General features: G+C 39.1%; 2 protein-coding genes across 2 annotated transcripts in view; both read left to right on the forward strand.

The window, feature by feature from the left end:
- Window positions 1-20,994, forward strand: part of LOC139132056 (VWFA and cache domain-containing protein 1-like) — a 236,752-nt gene that overhangs the window by 174,063 nt on the left and 41,695 nt on the right. The gene's annotated exons all lie outside the window — the stretch shown is intronic.
- LOC139143286 (VWFA and cache domain-containing protein 1-like) overlaps window positions 10,217-20,994 on the forward strand; it is a 29,503-nt gene continuing 18,725 nt past the window's right edge. The window contains exons 1-5 of the mRNA XM_070713487.1: window positions 10,217-10,372; window positions 10,465-10,673; window positions 10,807-10,966; window positions 15,910-16,112; window positions 17,852-17,925. Of these exons, the coding sequence (XP_070569588.1) occupies window positions 10,217-10,372; window positions 10,465-10,673; window positions 10,807-10,966; window positions 15,910-16,112; window positions 17,852-17,925 (802 nt within the window). The remainder of the gene's footprint in view (window positions 10,373-10,464; window positions 10,674-10,806; window positions 10,967-15,909; window positions 16,113-17,851; window positions 17,926-20,994) is intronic.

A 20,994-nucleotide genomic window follows, 5' to 3' on the forward strand; every position in this document is an offset into this window, starting at 1 on the left:
TCGGAGTATCGGAGTACAGAACTCCGAACAAGGGCACGTTTAGAGGGAAGTGTAACAACCAACAATCCCCACCTCCTTGTGACATGTCAAAATAATTCATAATTTGTCGAATATTTCGGCAAGTTCATAGCATCCTGTATCTATATATGATAGATTGATATCGGTAGCAATATCAGTTGGGTATGATAAAATTTCTTGAAAGCTTTTGTGAAATGATATTTCCGTGCTCTTTGTTTAATTCATGTGAGGATGGGGAGAATATGGACTAGTGAGGACTGGGAGTATAAGGATTTGGTAGGTTGAGATTTTGTTAAACTAGGTTTTAGTAAAGGATTACGTTTGACGTAGTATGAAGCAACGACGCTCGCACCCTATCAAATCCTTCATACAATAGGAAATATCATCGAGCGAAGTGATTAGGCTTTATATTACTTTATTTAAAGCCTAAGATGTAAAATCATAAATATTCATGAATACAACGAGGTATAAAATAGGGCCCAGGGAACACAAGGTGTCATTCCTCACACAGCCAGGGTAGAGTAAGCAGGGCGCTGGGAGGTGGAATGTGAGAAACTGTAAGTCATGAGGGTAGGAGAAAGGAGTTTTTTGTCCCAACTTCCCTCCCTTATACATTGTGTTAAATGGATACTTTGGTCATGATATACCGCAACAAACTCGCACAATATTCAATCCTTTATACAAGAGGCAATATAATTGAGCGAAGTGGTTAGGCTCATATATAACTTTAATGAGACCTAAGAGAAAGGGTCAAGCCAATCAGCGAGCTGTAAGCGGACATTATAGGACCTCAAACACCAATCACTGTGGCCGGCAAATGTGTCTAGGACATAAATCGTAGGTCAATTTGAAACGGAACCATTCGTACACACAGGTGGATAAGAGTTGATTCTCAGGACTTCTGAAAGAATATTTAAATTTGAAGCATTTTAAAATCTCTGTTGGCTTAATTGCTAGAACATACATGCATGAGAAGCATAAAAATCAAACCTGTATGTACAATTGTGTAACTCTAAATCTAATCAAATACCTTTACATGCGGGACTTTACACCGACTACGATATATTACTAAAACAACTATCATACAATATCAGGCCTATACAGGTACTTCATTAATCTACCACTTCTTAAGGGAAGAGTGTAACATTACAAAGATTTTTGTGCCAACAGAGTGAATTCGAAAACCATCTAATTCAGTTTCAGAGCAATAATCCACGTCTAAAGTCTTTGTATCCCTGATTCCCATTCAGACTTTGTGTTGGCTTCAGCGCTATGGAAAATACGTACCAAACTAGGGCACACTTGTGAGCTTAACAATAAAAACTGATACTTGACACTTTCCATTTCATGCAGTGATCCTAATAGTTTAAATCCTATTCTTTTCCTCTTATCATGAGTTAATTTTACATCCGGTCAAAAGCAACCACTCCTCTTTATGTTATTTTCATTTTATCAGATCGTCAAATCTGTTTATTACCTTTGCGAACAGTGAATATCCCTTGGATTCAGATTGAGAACTAAGCCTGTAGAATTCATCCTAAAGCTTTGGAATGCACTGTCTTGTGTGTATGCGATTCTTACGGGGAGACATCAAGTATGGAACCTTTTCCCTTGGGCCCAGTTCAGCCCCCTGTTCCACAAGGACCACAGTTGAAGAGGTGTCTGATACATCCATATCCCCATTTTCCGTAATATCTGAGACCCAAAGTAAGGCCCGTAGACAAAAAGGGCACGTTCTAGGCCATCGTACCACCAAATGAAATAAACCCTTGGCTACACATACGATGTTGTCCTCTAATTCTACTGGAACAAAAGCAGAAGTGAATAAATGCATGAATAATTTATAAGTCTATCCTTAAATTTAAATAGTAATAACCGAGACTTATTTAATCACAGAAGTAAAACTCGTTTTTATATGGAAAAATAATACAAAACTCAATTTTGAATTGGATGTAGAGACAGCTGAAGAAGGTGTAATCGTTTGCGTGCAAATCTTATCAAACCTTGCAGGTGTAGTCGCCTCAAGTAAAGTTGTCTCTCAGTCAAATTCAAAACTGATTGTAAGATTTGTCTCTCTATAAAAATTAGAGTTTCACCTCTTTGATAAATAAGTCTGGGCTATTACCTCTTAAACTGAGAAGTATATACAGAGTTATAAATTATCAATGCATTTATTCACTTAAAACTGCTTTTGTTGTGGTAGAATTAGAACGCCACATCGTATGTCTAGCCAAGGATTTACGTCATGGAACTGGTAGTAACAACTGAACAAGACGGATATCACCTCGGGAAGTCTGCTAAAAGGAATATCATTCTTCACCTCCGAGAGAAATCAATTGGTGTTAAATGGCCTAACAAGTAACCCCTCAGGGTAAATGAGCGTTACGTTTTGCCTCAGCTGCTTCATATAGCAGAAAAATTTAGAATTTCCGTATAAAGCCAGCCATATTTCATATATTAATGACTCTAAAGAGCTCATATCCACCCTTCATGCATTGGTGCCTGCTTCATCCCACTACCAAAATACTGTGTCTGTTGTCACAAAGCCAAGAGCCAGCACCTCACTGAGACTCAAGACACGGATGTGAAAATGAGTCTAATTCGAATTCCGAGCAAGTTAGAGAGTTAAACCTATCAGGTCGTGGTAAAAACAATGGGTGTGAGAAAAACATTACAAATAAGGCACTGATGGACCACCTATCTCATCTTTCATATTTCAAATAAACCAATTAGGTGTAAAATTCAAAAATGGAGAAATATTATTTTTATTTCATGGGTAAGGAAGTCATGACAACCCATCGCTTGACAGTTTGATGATAGGTAGATGGTTGTGAGACTACAATTACCAGTTTCTGCGAAAAGTTTGAAAAAATCTTCTCTCGAATAGGATTATTTAAGCATTTATTCATTTATTTGGCTCAAGATAGGTGGTCCTTCTGGTCACATTCAAAAGGTGGTTATCCTGAGGGTTGGCAGTTTTGCAGCACATTCAAATGTTGCCTGCAATTTTAGGAGAGAGGAGGGAGATAGTGGACTATCATACTGAAAAGATCTTGTTTCATTTTCTTCATCGTTTTTTTGTAAGCAAGACTTGAAGAGGGTGTGGTGCTGCAAATGCCACGTTCCGTCAGTTTTTGAAGTGCCATAGCTTAACTTTTTCGGGTACAGTTGGGGTTCTGGTGCCAATCTTTTCACTAATTCGGGAATGATACGGGTCAGGTACCACCGTAACCCACAAAAGTGAGGGTCAAGATGCTTGTCTGGTCTACTAAGTTTACCATTCTTGTCTGAATCTAAGACATATTTGTTTAGACACCGATTATTTCAACGTCTCTTTGTCATCTGGCATTGGACGAAAATATAGAATGTTTTATATTCAGAAATTTATCTGGTATTAGCCAGTGGCTATGATTATCTGTGAATTATGTTACACTAGATAGAATCCAGACAGTAAGTAACAGATAATTTGCTAAAGTACCTGTAGATAATCTGAAAAAGTACTGTCTGTCTGAATCTTACTACTTTCAAAATATTAAGTGACATTCGCCAGTACCCAACGCCAAACGTTAAAGAAAACAAATATTTAGACTGCTAGAAGAAAATATTATTAGAAGCAAAACTTAGGCTGTCAAACATTGCAAATGAAACAGTACATGCAGCAATAATTTTTTTTTCAGAAGACCTGCCTGTCCGCGCATCACCACTGAGTAAAATGCTTGATATACGATGAGTATATTTACGTATATGGACGTATATGGAATACAATATTAGTGATATACGTAGCATATATCTCTGTTTATTAAACCTCACCTACAATACTGATCTCTTGATTGGCTAAAAGTACGTCACTAGACATTCCAAAAAAGTGATATAACATGGTTCCATTTGCTATTGGCCCGACTCTTGCCCGCTACACGCAAGCCGTTCGAACACAAGTTCGAAGCGCACATGCATTGTAGTGTATAGACGCCGCGCAAGGTACTCTTGCACGAGATTTAAATAATAACACACGCCTGTAAGGGCAAGATCACGATTTGTTGCCCGCCCAAGGGATGGTGCTCATGACGGTAATATTGATGATGCCCGAGCCGAAGGCGAGGGTATCATCAATATTACCGTCATGAGCACCAGCCCGAGGGCAGGCAACAAATCGTGATCTTGCCCGTGCTAGCGTGTGTTATTAATTTTATTACACCGAACAAACACTGTTGTTTTGAAACTTTGCTTAGAATACAGTCAAGTGTCGATCGAGACTCGCCACAGTGAAACGTTCTATTTGTTGCTCGATCGTAATGCTACATGAAGTTGAAGGTCAACTTAAATTAACATCTATAAAAACAAAGACAGTGTTGTTAAAGCTTTTCTCGTTTAATCGTTAATGTACTAAATGTCCTCTACATCAGGTCCAGCTAATTTCTTGTACCTTTTCAAAACCCATTGCTTTACAGAAAATTCCAAGCAAATGTACGCGATGATGTGGTACGCGCAGAAAGGACGCGCGGTATTCCAGAACGTGGTAGCGGGCTATATCACTGCACGCGACAGGGCTATATCACCTAAGCCATGTTCTATCACTTTTTGTTCTATATCACGTGAGTGAGGCTCAGCCAATCACAGTACCTGGATAATACGTGAGGTGTAATAATATAGAATGCGTCATTCAAAAATTTGCGCGTAATTTCAACCTGCCGTTCGATGCGCGCAATACAAATACTGGATTTGTGATAATTTCAAATGTTCGGTGTAATAAAATTAATAACAGATGAAGATTGGTCAATATCACGATTTGTGGCATGCCCTCGGGCTAGTGATCCTGACTGGAATTTTGACGATACCCTCTCCTTCGGCTTGGGCATCATAAATATTTCGGCCAGAATCACCATCCCTTGGGCAGGCCACAAATCGTGATATTGCCCTCATTGTCATGTTTTATGCACGAATCAACACTTTCGAGAAGTGGACATGTTTACATTGCATCATGGGAAATACAACTGAGGTCACGGGACCATTCGTGCCAAAACGCTTGTAGGGGAGTACGTACGATGACGGCATAGCTACAAAACACAAGATCGCTGCATCGTTGTTTTGAAGTCCAAAATAAGCAGCGTCGATCGAGGCATCGTATTTTCATGAGCGTACGATACAAACTGGTATGACAACAAAATTCATATGTAGGGCGATATTTTCGTTATTTCTTGTTTATCTTTTACGAAGATCAATGTACGGGCACGGGCCCGGAAAACCACAGACCCTAAAAGGAAACCCAGTTCGTACACGGTGCAGATCATTTAGAACTCGGGACCGCGACGTGCTGGCCAGGCGCCGAAAAGTGGTTACCTAGTAGTAAAATGTTTCAAGTATTGCTATGGAAAATAGCATCATTGTTATTGGTTGCTGTCAAACTTTGTCAAAGGTCCAAGGGACCATGATTGGGTGGCGAGATAATGCTTCTTAATTGGGGATTTGGATTTGCAGAGTTTTCTCTCGGATGCGCGCATTTCGAGCAGTTGTCTGCCCTGAAAAATTACTGACAGCGCGAAAATGCCATAGAAAACAGCTTTTAGTTATTTGGCGCAATCTGCGCAATACGCAACATTGGGCCAACATAATCTAGAGATTGCGCTCGACACATGGTACACGTTGCACAATGGGGCATGCACATTAACTTCAAAATGATTCTGTTACGACAGTCGAATCGCATCTTGGCGCGAAAAGAACTTCGTCCCCTAGAAATCTTATTCACTCTTGGGTATGTTTCAAACCGAGTTTTGTCCATACAAAAATGTTCTGCAGTAGTTACTAAGCTCTGCATGGCAGGGCTGTGTTATCGGCTATAGGCCTCCAGTATAGCTAGTTGGGTGCATGTCTAGGGCAATCACTCGGCATTTAGTAATCTTCTTTTAGTAATCAGCGCAATCTGTGGTGCAATACGGAACATTGCCACGCAATACGCAACATTGCTCCAACGGAATCTACATATCCCGCTGGAAACATTGTACACGTAGCTCAATGGAGCATGCACATTAAATTCGAAATGGTGTTGTCGAATCTCATCTTGGCGCAAAAACCCGAAAACTATCAGCCAATAATATTTTACTTTCTCTTTTCTGCTTTGACTTTGGGTGTGAATTGTTTCCAATTACATCTCCTATGATTGGATAGCGTATCCACATATCCCATCTGTAGCCAACTTGTCTATCAACACGTTGTGTTACCACGGTGACATTTCACTGCGACTTTCTGGCAATGAAAACGATGACCGAAACCCGACCCCCGATATCACTGTGATTTAGGTTCCATCAGTTTGTTGCAAAGATGTTTTGCGATATTTTACCGATCATTCCATGTGTATAAAGTTCGAAGTTTGAAATTAAACCACAGACGTCATGTCCGATATTTTGATTCTCGTTGAGTTGTATAATGTACAATGATAACGATATATTTAGTTTAGAGCGATATACTTTGCTTTGTAAAGGGTATACTCTTTAAAGGTAACTGAAAGTTGCAGGTGCACAGGACTGAGCTTGTCTGATGTCTCTTCTCGAGTCGGTAATCACTGAACGCAGGGCAGACCAGGAATGGTTCACTTTAAAAACAGAGGCTGCCAAGCGCCGATCGTCCTAAATCGATTTCATAAACTTCATTTCTATTCATAATTCGAACTTATTTCATATTAAGCCTACATCACACTTTTTCTGTCAAGTTGACAAGTAATTTCATTATTTTCTGTGCTATATTTTGAAAAGTACGCCATGCACTGCCAAGCTGTCAACCCCATCATTCATAGTATAACCCACCCGTTTGGCGCCGTGGCACGCAGCAAAATTATTGCGTCCTTTGGCCCAATGTTGCCTATTGCGGCGCAATGTTGCGTATTGCGCAGATAGCGCTGATTAAAATCTGTGGCACCATGGCGTAATACGCAACATTGCGCCAATGGACGCCATAATTTTCTTCACGCCACAGGGCCAATAGGAGTTGGGTGATACTATGAATGATAGGGTTAGTAGCTTGGCAGTCCATTGCGATTTTTTCACTGTAGCAATGAATAACAAATTACTTGTCAACCAGACAGAATAAAACAATTGTGATGTATTACGACGAGGAACAACAGCAACTTCACAATTCGCTGAACTATGCACTGGGCAACCCGCGCATATATCAGTATGTGTGGATGTCTGTGCTTGATGAGTTTTGTGCGCGGTTTCCGCGCTGTCAGTAACTTTTATAGGGTAGACAACGGCTCGCAATGCGCAATTTGAAACCCTGAAAGAGTATACGCTTTACAAAGGAAAGTCTATAGCTCTAAACTGAATATATGGTTGTCATTGTTCATTATTTATACTACATCGCGAAAAAAAATACCGGGCATGACGTCTGTGGTTTAATTTCAAACTTCAAACTTCATACGCATGGAAAGAACGGTAATTTCGCATCTTTGTGACAAAGTGATGGTAAATCACAGTAATATTGGGGAAAGGGTGTCGATCATTGTTTTCAATACCAGAAAGTCGCAATGAAATGTTACCGTGGTAACTTAGATGTTGGTAAACAAGTTGGCTACATATTGGGACATGTTGATACGCTATCCAATCATACGATCTCGAATTCGGGAACAATTCATACTCAAAGTCAAAGCCGAAAAGAGAAAGTAAAATATTATCGGCTGAAAATTTTAGTTTTTCGCGCCAAGATGCGATTCGACTGTCATGACAGCATCATTTTGAAGTTGATGTGCATGCCCCATTGTGCAACGTGTACAATGTATCGAGCACAATCTCTAGATTCCATTGGCGCAATGATGCGTATTGCGCAGATTGTGCTGATTACTAAAAGCCTGACAAAACATAGCATTCAAAGACGTCTGAGGGTGACCCAAGCACATGGTGCGGCGACCTGTGAAGAAAAGACAAAATATCCCCTGTCGTTCAGCTTTGGTGACGTGCATGACATGGAGTGTACTGATCGAAAAGAACAGCCAGCGACGTAGTTATTGTGGTTCAGTCTCCACGGATACTAGTGCAATTGTATGTTCATGTTTTGATAGCTGTAGGGTTTGAAAGAAACTTGAAACATTGTATTAATGATGAAATTTTGGAAAATTGCAGCAGTTAACCTAAAGTTAACCTCCAAATGTATATTTATGGGTTTTTTACACAAAAAACTACACAACTAAATGTTGTGTCAAAAGAGGTGCTCATTTCCATTTTACAATTCTAGGTTTAATAGGTACAAGGATGTGCCACAAAAGTCTAACATTTGATAGATTTCACAGCTCGTATGCGCGCGCATGCGTATGATCAGGTACACACAAGCGAGCCCCTGCGACTTTTAAGCGTTGTCCTGCCTAAAGACTACTTGCAATGGATTGTAGTTGTCTTCCTTGTCACTGACATGAGATTAGGAAAAACATAATCAATTAATTAAAGTTTACGTTGGTAAGTGAGCAAAAATTACTTTTGTAGTTCATTAAAAAAGGTTTCCTACTAATGCCTTGCCCGGACCCCTACTGTAGTTTTCAGAAGTGCGATCGAGCATGCATGGCATTGTACTGACTCTTTCGCACATAGCAGGTTACAGTACGCGCGCAGTAACCTGTAATAAGGAGGCTCATATCTACAAAAGTCTTGCAGTATCATTTCCTATAGCTTATATACTCCCCTGGTTTTCAATATTTCTCACTATAAAACAAGTGTCTGATACCAATTTTCTGCGATCCTTGCAACAACTGGTGCGATGCTCCATTAGGCTTCTGAAAACCTTCAGTTTACTCTTTGCACATACATGCGCTCAGGGACCCAATCCTTCTGCAATCTCTGACACTTTTCACCAACTTCACACAACATTTCTTAAAGATACTTGCTACTAGGCATGACTTGTCGTTTTTCAAGTAGTAGATCTATGAAGTGAATGCCACAGCAATGGCCATCGAGTTAACTAACCACCATTGAATACCCAGTAAGCATTGAAAACCACTCTTTCACAAAATTTAATATTCCCGCTGTAAGTTTCGAGTATTTTTTTGTCTTTTCAGGAACATTTTAATTCGCTAACTTTTCAAAGCGTCGAGTTGGATGGAAAACGCCTTATCGAACAGGTAAATGTAAAATACAGTTTGAAATTGGCTTGGGGAAAGTAGCTACATGTAATTACCTGTTGTTATACCAAGTTCCAATGTCATGGAATGTTTCCAATGATATGGAATGTTTCAATGTGCTATTTAGTTTTCGCCCATTTAGATACGCACCCTTATTTTTTCTTCTTAAAGTATTGCAAAATACAACTGTCAGCCTTCAAACACAATGAACTGAATATAATGTGCATTTTTATTATCGACACTCTAATTCTAATCCACACAAAATACAGCTGACATTGAACACGTGCAGGCTGTGCTGACAAATTGAAGAAAGGGCGCTTGGGCATGATTCGGGTAGTACAAGACTGTATTTTCAAGCTCAATCAAAATACTGATATTGGAAAAGTGCATGAAATGCTACATCTATGGGTCTTAACACAGATCTTTTTCCTGTGTGCTATAGTGTCACCAAATAAGATTGACGATTCGTTATAAGAAAACACTGAAAGAGATATCAATCTAATATGGCGAGTACGACACCATTGATAGTTCTTGTATGATTCTCCGCTTTGACGCCAAATTATTTTGAAATGTGATCTCGAATTTCGCTTTCATAAACTCGCCAACGAGTTTATTTTAACACTACATCTCATTGTCTGTTGCCAGTTACACAATTCTCTGTTGGAGAGATTTCACAGCAGTGTCGATGTCATTACGAAGTTGCGTGATGCGGTCCAGTCGTCGATATCGTCTGCTGGGTCCAAATGGCAACAGTGTTGCGAACTTGAGAAAGACGATCTGACGTATAGTAGCAGATTCGGTAAAGGGGTAAGGACACTGTTAATTGTATTTATAGCGTAGGTATCCACAACGATTAGGTTTGTGAGATTTTGATGATTAAATCTAAAAGCAGTAGCTTTATTCTAATTCGATTTGGGTTGAAAATATGTGTTCGGAAATGAAAGTCTTATATCCCTCTTTCCTGGGGAATGTTGCAAGCTTTCTCGTTTCAAGTATTTCAAATGAAACAACAAACTTGATTTCTTGATTTCATTGAGGCCCTGGTCATGATCATATTGGTTTTGCAGCTGGCAGCAAAGGTCAAAAATAAACAAGACCGTCATGGTCAAGGCGAAATGCATACTTAATGATGATGATGATGATATTTGTGGTGGTGGTGGTGGTGGTGGTGGTGGTCGTGGTGGTAATGGCGATTCTTCCACGTTTGGCTATGATCTCCACACCTTTCTCACATTGAATAACTGTTTCTTCTTCTATGTAAGCATTTGATGTATTACCATATTAGATGCCGATTCAATTGAATGCCCATAGACATTTATGATTTCTCTAAATCATCTTATGTTTAACAGATCGACATAAATACAGCATGTGAGCGTGTGTCTCCCGAAGCAAAGAACGATGCGAGACGACTCCCTACCAGAGTCATTGATGTTATGAAGCGTAATTACGAAGAGAACAGCGGTATCAAATGGCAATATTTCGGAAACGAGGGTGGTGTCTTTACAATCTATCCCGCCAACTCCAGATCTGCTTGTGACGACTACGATAGTAGATACAGGTAATTAGGCAACACAAGGCTCTGTTGACAAGTTGAAAGTCGGGCACGTTGACACGATTTAGGGAGCAGAAGAAGAAACTATCTTATAAACAGTACAAAAATACTGAATTTCGTTTTTCTGTCATAATTTCAGACCTTGGTATGTTGAAACAGCAACTCCAGAACCGAAAAACGTGGTCATCGTAATTGACAAAAGTAGTTCCATGAGCACGGAACACGAAGGACGAACGTTGATGCAAATTGCGAAAGAAGCTGCCATTACCGTTGTAGAAACCATGAATCCAAATGATAAGGTAATAAAAACTTGTTATTTTCTGTCTCAAAATTGTCAAATCCGTCAGTCTTATCAGCTGTAGATCTAGAAAACCAGAGGATTTCATAAAATTTAACAAATTGTGTCTGAGAAAATAGTTTTATACTTTCTAGGGAGACGTAAACCCCGGTCTCACCTACCCTACAACAACGACTTGCAAAGTATTCCATTCCGCAAGTACCCTTCTCTTAAGCCTCTCCACGAGAACACCGAACAGCTCTCTTCACGTATTGAGATTCCCCTTCCCCTACTTGTCGTGATGAGAGAATCTTTCAATATTGTAATAAGAATTTAATCAAAATGAGCAACTAAACCAACACAACCACTGCCTAGGACCTACCCGAATTATCCTGAAAAGACAGACACTCGCTAGACTTTTTTGTTAAAATTGTAACGGGAAAAAAGATCTAATGGCCTTAGACGAATACCTTCTCTCAGATGGCCCAATTACTAATCCTATTTTCCACAATGAGACTGGTTGCCCGTACCTTCCTAACGATTACCATATTCCATAATAACAATTTGAGGAAAAACAACAACAACAACAAAATATTCTTACAATTTTCTTCAAGGTATATGACATTCACGTTCATTTACAGAAGGTACTTTTACCGCTCTCTGAAATTTCTGATCTTGTATTTACCTAAGCCCTGCGAAAAGTAAGATGTTAAAAGCATTTGTATTAGCATGTGATTCTCTCTCTCTCTCTCTCTCTCTCTCTCTCTCTCTCTCTCTCTCTCTCTCTCTCTCTCTCTCTCTCTCTCTCTCTCTCTCTCTCTCTCTCTCTCTCTCTCTCCAGGTTAATGTTGTTGCCTTTTCTGATACAGTCTCGATACCTACCCGATGTGAAGACAAGTGTTACGAAAGTCAGCTGGCCCAAGCGACCCCTCACAACAAAGAATGCTTGCACGACTTTATCAGTTCAGTCGGCGATGGTGGTAATTTGTTTCGAAAATATTCAAAACTGCATGAATCCTCATCACTCTCTTGATCCACTTGGAGATCAGGGATTGTCTTCCGCAGTATGTTTAACTTGAAGGATATAATCCAATATTTACGAGAGGGGCTGCTAATGAAGTTCTTTGTGAATAAATGCTTGGAAGTGGTTCGGTGGCGGGAGGGCAGATTGTATATTCTCTCAGTGAGTTGGAAAGAGAGCACTTGTTTTATATCACTGAGCAGGGAGAGGGAGACTCTTGTACGTCACCGGGCAGGGAAAATTTTGTTTTCATTTGAGTTCACCTCATTTCATTTCCTGAACCAATATCGCATACACTGAACGAGTTTTCCACATTGTCGCAGGCCAAACGTCCGAGCACTACTGCTGACTTGGGCGTGTATAAGTGGAAAATGTGGCTTATCAATTAAAGGGACAAAGTCGGCCATTTTTCATGAATTTTGTTTAATACGAGATATTACTTATATTGTTTGACATGTTGAAAGATACTGAGTGAATGGGTGACCATGCATATATTCGACCCCGGTTTTAGACACGATACATGAAACCATGGCGAAAATGTATTAATGGTCATGACTATCAATTCATTTTCGCCATGGTTTCATTCAAGTTGTCTAAAACCTGGGTCGAATATATGCATTGTCACCCATTCATTTAGTATCTTTCAACATGTCAAACAATATAAGTAGTATCTTGCATCAAACAAAATTCATGAAAAATGGCTGACTTTGTCCCTTTATTCAATTTTTTTTTCATATACGATCTGGCTAAGTATACTGCCAACCAATAAACAGCACTTCATCAACTTGTTTCAGCTCGCAGTAATTTATACAAATGTTTTGCCAAGTAAACTTTATTGTGAACGCTATCTGTCGGTCAAAAGTAAGAATAGCACACTGGCGAACTCGGGAAGAGCAAAAATCCTCTTTTGACGTTTCATTCCAGAATGTCGACATACTGTTGTGATATAATAGCAATAAAGCACACCCAGCGACGGTATACCACTTGCTTTTGACCAGTTCACTCCATATATGTACTTGCTATCGCTCGTGCATATATGTCGTGAAGTAGTCAAATCTCCTGGTATATCGTTGCCGGGTGTGCTTTATTGCTTAAATATTATAGAGAATTTCAACCTATATTACTGAGTGTGGTTTTTGAAGTAGTGTATTGTTTGATGTGCTTGATTGCAAGCTTGTGTATGGCCTTTACTGATTGAATTCGACAATAATACATGTATGTTTGAGTGCTGACTACGATTACTCAACATAATTCCTCGAGAATGAGATACTCCATGCACGTTGTTAGTCCAATATTATTTCAAATATATTGGATGAATGTATTTACACACGACTACTGGTCTGGTTGTATATTTTCTTTTAATTGTGTTGGTGTGTTAACAATTTTCGTCCTAAAAGTACGACTTCATGAGGTGAAACGATGTCTCCTAAAGAAACCAAAACAGACAGAAGCAGAGAACAAAATAAGACTACTGTTCATCTTCATCAAATGATGAATGAGTTGCAAATGTACAATAGGTAAAGAGTGTAACAATTCTTACCGATTATGTGTGACGCGGATGGAAAGAGGCACTTGAAAATCGGTGAGCAATTGCTCACAGCGCCCTAAGATGGGCACTTAACCATAAATAACAAATTTTTAATTTTTCACAACGGCCTCAGACTTAGCGCAAATTTTCAATTCCCGCTTTCGATCTGCGCCACACATAAACGGTAAGAGTGATCATACTCTATACCTATTGTAACTTGTAACTCACTCAGCTTGTAAAATACGTTCAACATTTGATAAAGATGAACACTTGCCTAATTTTTTCTTTTGTTTTTGTCTGGTTTTTTTCTTTGTTGACATTTTTTCATCTGATGAAGTCCTACTTTTAGGACGAAACGTTGAGTCAACATTACCAAGGCAATAAACAGAAAATATACAACCAGATCAGTAAATGTGTGTAAATATATATTCATCCGTTTACCAAGCCACGCTACGAACAATACTGGGAGCTATCTGTAGAACGCAACTTTACTATTCTAAATATATAATGTATTAATTTTTTCATCTTGCATGTCAGGCAGTACGGTGTATTCCACAGCTCTAAAGGCAGCTTTCGACTTGCTCCAGGCGTCTGAAGGTTCTGATTCAAAAGACAGAGGTAAACAAACTTTCTATTTTAACTCCAAATGTTTCTTGTTACTTTTAAGAGGCTAAAAATTGAAATATCCATGGTATGACTCTTCAAAGTCTAACATCAACGATACGAAACTTTGCCTAAAAAGGCGGTAACAAAATAATTCTTTATCTTGCGTAGGTCGACAAAGGCACACATGCAGTGTCTATATGGTTCTTTAATATGTTATAGGATGTTCAAATCAGAACGAGCATTGTGTGTGCAAATAAATCAAATGAATGTGGCTTGCAAAGAAATAGAAAAATACTTACCTTGAGAACGGTGAAGACAATCAATAAAAATTGGACGAAATGACTACCACCACTATCTTTTTCCTCTTATTATTGTTACTTGCAGAAAAAAGGAACAAAAGATGAACTCAGCATTTTCCGTATAAAACGAAATTTATTACGAAAATAAAACTTATCACTAAGTCAAGGGATAGAATACAAACTGTAAAAGTGTACAGACTACTTATCTCAGCTGGGACGGCAAAGCTCCAGTCTCAGAGTTGTAACAGTCAGTCTGATGAATGAACAGTCCTTTGGCTTGCAGGCTTGAAGTTGCACAAAGTCCACAGTATAAATCCAGCGTTGGCAGTGAAGGTCTTGAAAAGTCTTGGAAATAATACTGCTGGAGTTTCCAAAGTCTTGAAGTAACACGCAAGAGACTTGATCCCAAAAGTCTGACTGGAAGCTGTGCATGTCCCTATTTATACCCATGTGCTTACATAAGAGCATATAAGAACAATCTAGAACTTTTATTGACATGCTAATCACTGTTCTAAAATTATCTCTCTTTCACAACTAACCAAATTTCCAGAACATTCCAAACATGACTAATCGAATTCAAGGTTGTGAGGTAATTAAGGGCAGTGACCTTGAGAATATTCTAGACTAATTAAACCCAGGTCATGATGAGTGAGTGACGGGGAAAATGACCAACATAACACACCCCCTCTTCAAAAAAGAACATTTTTCAGAGAAAAATATTTCTTTTAAAAGTGTGAACAACAATAAACTCTAAATACGAGAGAGACAGTCTGCAATTAAATTGTCTCTGCCTTTGATATGTCTAATATCAAGGTTAAACTCCTGTAACATTAAGCTCTATCTTAGCAATCTCTGACTTTTTGCCTTTTAATTTCTGCAGAAAACAAGAGGGTTGTGATCAATATAAACCACTATTGCCTGATTTGAAGAAGTAACATAAACTACAAAATAATGTAAAGCTAATTGTAGAGTAATTTCAATTGCAGAGTAATTTCTCTGGGATTTGTTAATTTGCGTGAAAAATAGCAAACAGGATGATCTATCCCATAACTATCCTCTTGCAATAAAACAGCACCAGCAGCCGTATCACTAGCATCTACAGCTAATTTGAATGGCATACTAAAATCTGGTGCAGACAAGACTGGAGCACATTGAAGTACGGCTTAGAGTGTATCAAATGCCTGTTGGCATTGCTCTGACCAAACAAACTTTACTTTCTTTTTAAGTAAGTTAGTCAAAAGCTCAGTAATTGTGGAGAAATTGGGACAGAATTTTTTGTTGTAACCAGCCCTACCGAGAAAGCGCATCAGTTGTCTCTTGCAATTTGGTGTGGGAAAATTTGAAATGGCACTGATATTGGCATCAGCAGTTTTACCGCACCCTGTCCTACAGTATGTCCAAGGTAAGTCACCCTCGCCTAACCACACTCAGATTTGGCAAGGTTGACAGTCAACATTGCTATGCTCAGTCTTTCAAAGAACTTCGGCATGAGTTTGATGTGTTCCTCCCAGGTGTCACTATACAGGACGACGTCATCGACGTACGCTTCACATCTGTCTAGCCCGGATATGACATCGTTGATTATTCGTTGGAACGTTGCCGGAGAGTTCTTCATTCCGAGGCATCACCTTGTACCAGAACAATCCGTCTGGTGTAACAAAGGCAGATATTTCATGAGCACAGTCCGTCAGAGGGACTTGCCAAAATCCCTTCAGTAAGTCAAATTTCGTCACATACTTGGTTTTCCCACTCGATCGATGCATTCATCAATCCTCGGGATTGGCGAGTGTCTGTCTTTGTTAAAGTGTTTACTTCCTGTAGTCCGTGCACATACAGTAACTGTGATCTGATTTTGGTACAAGTATACATGGCGAACTCCAGTTACTTTTACTGGGTTCAATAAAGTCATTATCTAGCAGGTATTTGACTTCTTCCTGGAGATATTTTGCTTTTGTTGGATTCAGTATGTATCGATGTTGTTTCACAGGCTTACTGTCCCCGACATCGACGTCGTAATAGATGACGTTTCTCCTCATTGGAACATCTGGAAACAGGTGTTTATATTCGTGGAGCAGTTCTTTCACCTGTTGTTGTTGTGACGGCTGCAGGTGTGCCAACTTTGTAGACTCCAAATTCTCCATGATTTCAGAGTTCTGAAGTTTGACCGAGCCGAGCTTTGAATTTAGAGTATTTTCACTCAAGTCAGTTTCAGTATCGCTATCTTCATAAGAGTTTGAACTGACTGCACTGACAGGCTGTGTTATAGTAGGATTATCCCTATCTAAATATGGCTTAAGCATATTTATGTGGCATAACTGTTTTTGTTTTCGCCTGTCAGGTGTTATTATGATGTAATTTAAATCGCTCAATTTCTTATCAATTAGATATGGCCCAAAGTAACGAGCATGGAGTGGTTTGCCAGGAACTGGAAGTAGAACAAGAACTTTTTGACCTGGTTCAAACTTCTGTTTTGAGGTGTTTTTATCGTATTTGATTTTTATTGACTGCTGAGATGACTCAAGGTTTTCTCTGGCTAATTCACATGCCTTAGAGAGTTTTGTACGAAAATCTGACACATATTGTAAAATATTCAGACAATCATCATCGTCTGATAGGAATTTCTCTTTAAAGAGCTAAAGCCACTCTTTTCAATCCCAGGTTCTCGCATTAGTGGAGTTCTCCTCCCAGTCAAACACCTGGCCAGTACGATGTTTGATTTCTATAACATTAATTACACAAACTGATCTCAACCTTTTGTCACATTTTGCTAATCCTGCAAACAGAGTTTATGCAAGCTTTTGATTGACGGTTGGTTCAAATCGCCAACGGTCATTGATTCCCCACCACAAACGCTTGAATTTCCTAAAAAATTGTCTTCCAGTCGCGTTAGACTTTGAATATAACCACAGAGTTCGATCGGCAGCAACTTTGCGCTGACCGCTTGGCAGTCTGTCTGTGTTTTTGCGGCCAGGAAAACTAAAAAGTGGCATTTTCTGGAGTGTGTGCCCGTGTGTTGCCTGTTTGGTGTCCACTTACACAATGAACGCCGCCATAGCTTGGTGTCCTTTTAAAGGGAGGCTCCGCCTTAAGTGGGCAACGGACTGTATGTCCAAATACAAGCTCAAATAGGCTAAAACCAAGAGACTCTTGAATTGACTCTCTAACAGCAAAGAGCAGAAAAAGAATTCCTTCATCCCACTGCTTCTCTGTTGCAAAACAATAGGTCCAAATCATGTTTTTGAAAGTTTGATGAAATCGCTCAAGAGCACCCTGACTTACTGGATGATAGGTGGATGACCTATACTGTTTAATGCCTAGCTGTTCCATTACTTGTTGAATAATTCCAGACGTAAAGTTGGAGCCTTGATCGGACTTGACACATTTAGGGAGGCCAAATAGAGTGAAAAATTTGACTAAAGCTCTCACTATAGTCTTTGTCCTTATGTTCTTCAGTGGTATGGCTTCTGGGAACCGAGTAGATGTACACATTATTGTCAACATGTACTCATTTCCTGATCTTGTTTTTGGTAGGGGCCACACACAGTCTATTAGTATCCTACTAAAGGGTTCTTGAAATGCGGGAATTGGCTGTAAAGGGGTCTTTGGAATGGTCTGATTCGGCTTTCCGACCATGTGACATGTGTGACAAGTTTTACAAAAATGTGCTACATCCTGCCTGAGATTAGGCCAATAAAAGTCACTGAGAATTTTATGATACGTTTTCCTGACTCCATTGACCAGCCCAGGGGTTTCATGGGCCAGGCACAATATTTCAGCACAATAGGGCTTTGGACCACATTGAGTTTAGCACACAAATGTTCATAGCCCATCGTCATCAACCAAGACATCTGGAGGTCTCCATTTACGCATGAGAATACCAGATTTTGTATAATAGGAAACACGGCTGTCTGAAGTTTCATCTTCATCAACAACCCTGTCGAACAAACACAAAATATCTGGGTTCTTGTGTTGTTCTTCAATAAGATGTTATATAGAAAATGTTTGACCTTGGTCAGCAGAAGTTTTACTGGAGGTTTCAAATCCATTGATGATAATGGACTGATCTATATCAAACACCTGTGTGAGAAAAGTGTCATTGAAGTCAACATCTGTGACATCATTTTTGAGAATATTTTGATTCTCAGAAGTTTCTTTGACATGGCTCGAGTAACAGCACATGAAGGAAATAATTCAGGGATTTCTTGTTCAATTGGCTCTGGATCCTGATCTAAACTAGGTTTATCAGTCACAAGTGGATTTGTAATGACCTTGTCCCCAGCAAGGTTGTTTCCAAGAAGAAGGTGAATCCCTTCAAAAGGCAAAAAAGGCCTAATACCTAAAGTCACAGGTCCAGAAACAAAGTCCGAAGACGAATAGACATTATGGAGAGAAACAGGAATTTAGTCATTACAATCTACCCCGTTAATAAGCACTTTGAACCTGAAAATGAATTTTTAGAAAACGCAGGGTATCTGCCAATAAAAGAGACTTGGACGCCCCGGTATCTCTTAAAATTTTGACACGGGTAGCGGAAGAAAAATCACTAGAAAGTGATATAAAACCATTGTGAATAAATGGTTCAAAAATACCTATAATGTTATCTTGAGAAGAATTGACCTTGACCTCATTTATTGGGGATAAGAGGAGTTTAACCTCAAGGAATGTGTTATACACATTATTAGACTCTAATTGAGATGATGAAGAAATAAAGCCGGTGGGCTTAGATCCACTTTGACCTTCACGTTTTCTTTTCAATTTGAAACAATGTGACACTAAATGGCCATCTTTCTTACAATAATTACAAGAAAGTGTACCAAACTGTTTGTCAGAAGGAGATTGAGATTTTAGATCTGATGATGTGGAGGTGTTACTTGAATTTTGTGAACTGTTGTTATTTGATTTTCTACTCTCCCTTGAAAAATTCATGGATGAAAAGGAGGAGTTAAATTTACCTACATTGTTACGATATGAAAAGGACTGGGACGGTTTGCTGAGAAAGGAAGATTTATAGGTCAATGAATAATCGTCGGCCAAACATGCAGCAACCTCCAATGTATCAGCCTTTTGTCCATTGATAAATGTCTTGATGTCACTCCGAATGCACCTTTTAAATTCCTAAATCAAAACACGTTGTCGTAATTTTTCACAATTCTGACTGACCTTTTCAGAAGAACACCAACGATCAAACAGTTGGGTTTTTTTTATTCAAGCAAATTCGACATAAGTTTGATCCTCCGCCTTCTCACAATCCCTAAATTTCTGACAGTAAGATTCAGGCACCAACTCATAACCCTTGAGAATTAGTTCCTTCACAGAATCATAATCAATCATAATCTGAAGCCTGCTCTATTGACAACTGAACGTAAATTTCTCTGGCTTTACCCACCAAAGCACTCTCCAATAGCATAGACCATGACTTCTTAGGCCAATTCAGATTCTGAGCAATTTTCTCAAAATGAAGAAAATATTTGTCAACATCCTTTTCTCTGAAAGGGGGGACTAACCTGAAATGCTTAGTGATGTCAAAATCGTCTGAAGGGAAGAATTTTTCTGACTATCCAAGCTCTAAACATTTCATTTCTAACTGTAGTCGACGTTCTTCTAATTCTCTTTTCTTTTCTCTCTGACTTTCTTCCATTTGTAATTCATTGTCTTTCATTTCTAATTCTTTTTCTTTTTTAATGCCAATTTTTTAAGCTCCAAATCTGCCTGTATTTCTAATTCTAATTTTCTTAGTTCAAAGGTAGACTCGGGCTTGTAATCTTTCAAGGCGGATTCCTCAAATTGGCCTAAATTAAGTAAATGTTTGACAATATTGTACTGAATTTCCTTCTTGCGCACAGATCTTTTAACTTCTACTTTAAGGAAATTGGCCAGTGCTATGAGGTTGTCTTTTCTGAGGGAATCAAATATGTCCTGATCACCTGATCAAGGTCATCAAAAAATTCGTCTTGCTTTGAATTCCGCCATGATTGAATTTCGCTGAGTTCACAGTATACAGAAGTTTTGAAAAGGGCAGGCAAAATATTGTCGAACGGCTCAAAATGTTCGTCTCCCGGACAAGCCCCCAATTTTGTTATGTGCAGAGAAAACGAACAAAAGAGTGAACTCAGCAGTTTCCGTATAAAACGAAATTTATTACGAAAATAAAACTAATTGCTAAGTCAGGGATAGAATACAAACTGTAAAAGTGTACAGACTACTTATCTCAGCTGGGACGGCAAAGCTCCAGTCTCAGAGTTGTAACAGTCAGTCTGATGAATGAACAGTCCTTTGGCTTGCAGGCTTGAAGTTGCACAAAGTCCACAGTATAAATCCAGCGTTGGCAGTGAAGGTCTTGAAAAGTCTTGGAAATAATACTGCTGGAGTTTCCAAAGTCTTGAAGTAACATGCAAGAGACTTGATCCCAAAAGTCTGACTGAGGCTGTGCACGTCCCTATTTATACCCATGTGCTTACATAAGAGCATATAAGAACAATCTAGAACTTTTATTGACATGCTTATTACTGTTCTAAAATTATCTCTCTTACACAACTAACTAAATTTCCAGAATATTCCAAGCATGACTAATCGAATTCAAGGTTGTGAGGTCATTA

The sequence above is a fragment of the Ptychodera flava genome, chromosome 1, assembly GCF_041260155.1.
Source record: "Ptychodera flava strain L36383 chromosome 1, AS_Pfla_20210202, whole genome shotgun sequence".
Classification (NCBI taxonomy): Eukaryota; Metazoa; Hemichordata; class Enteropneusta; family Ptychoderidae; genus Ptychodera; species Ptychodera flava.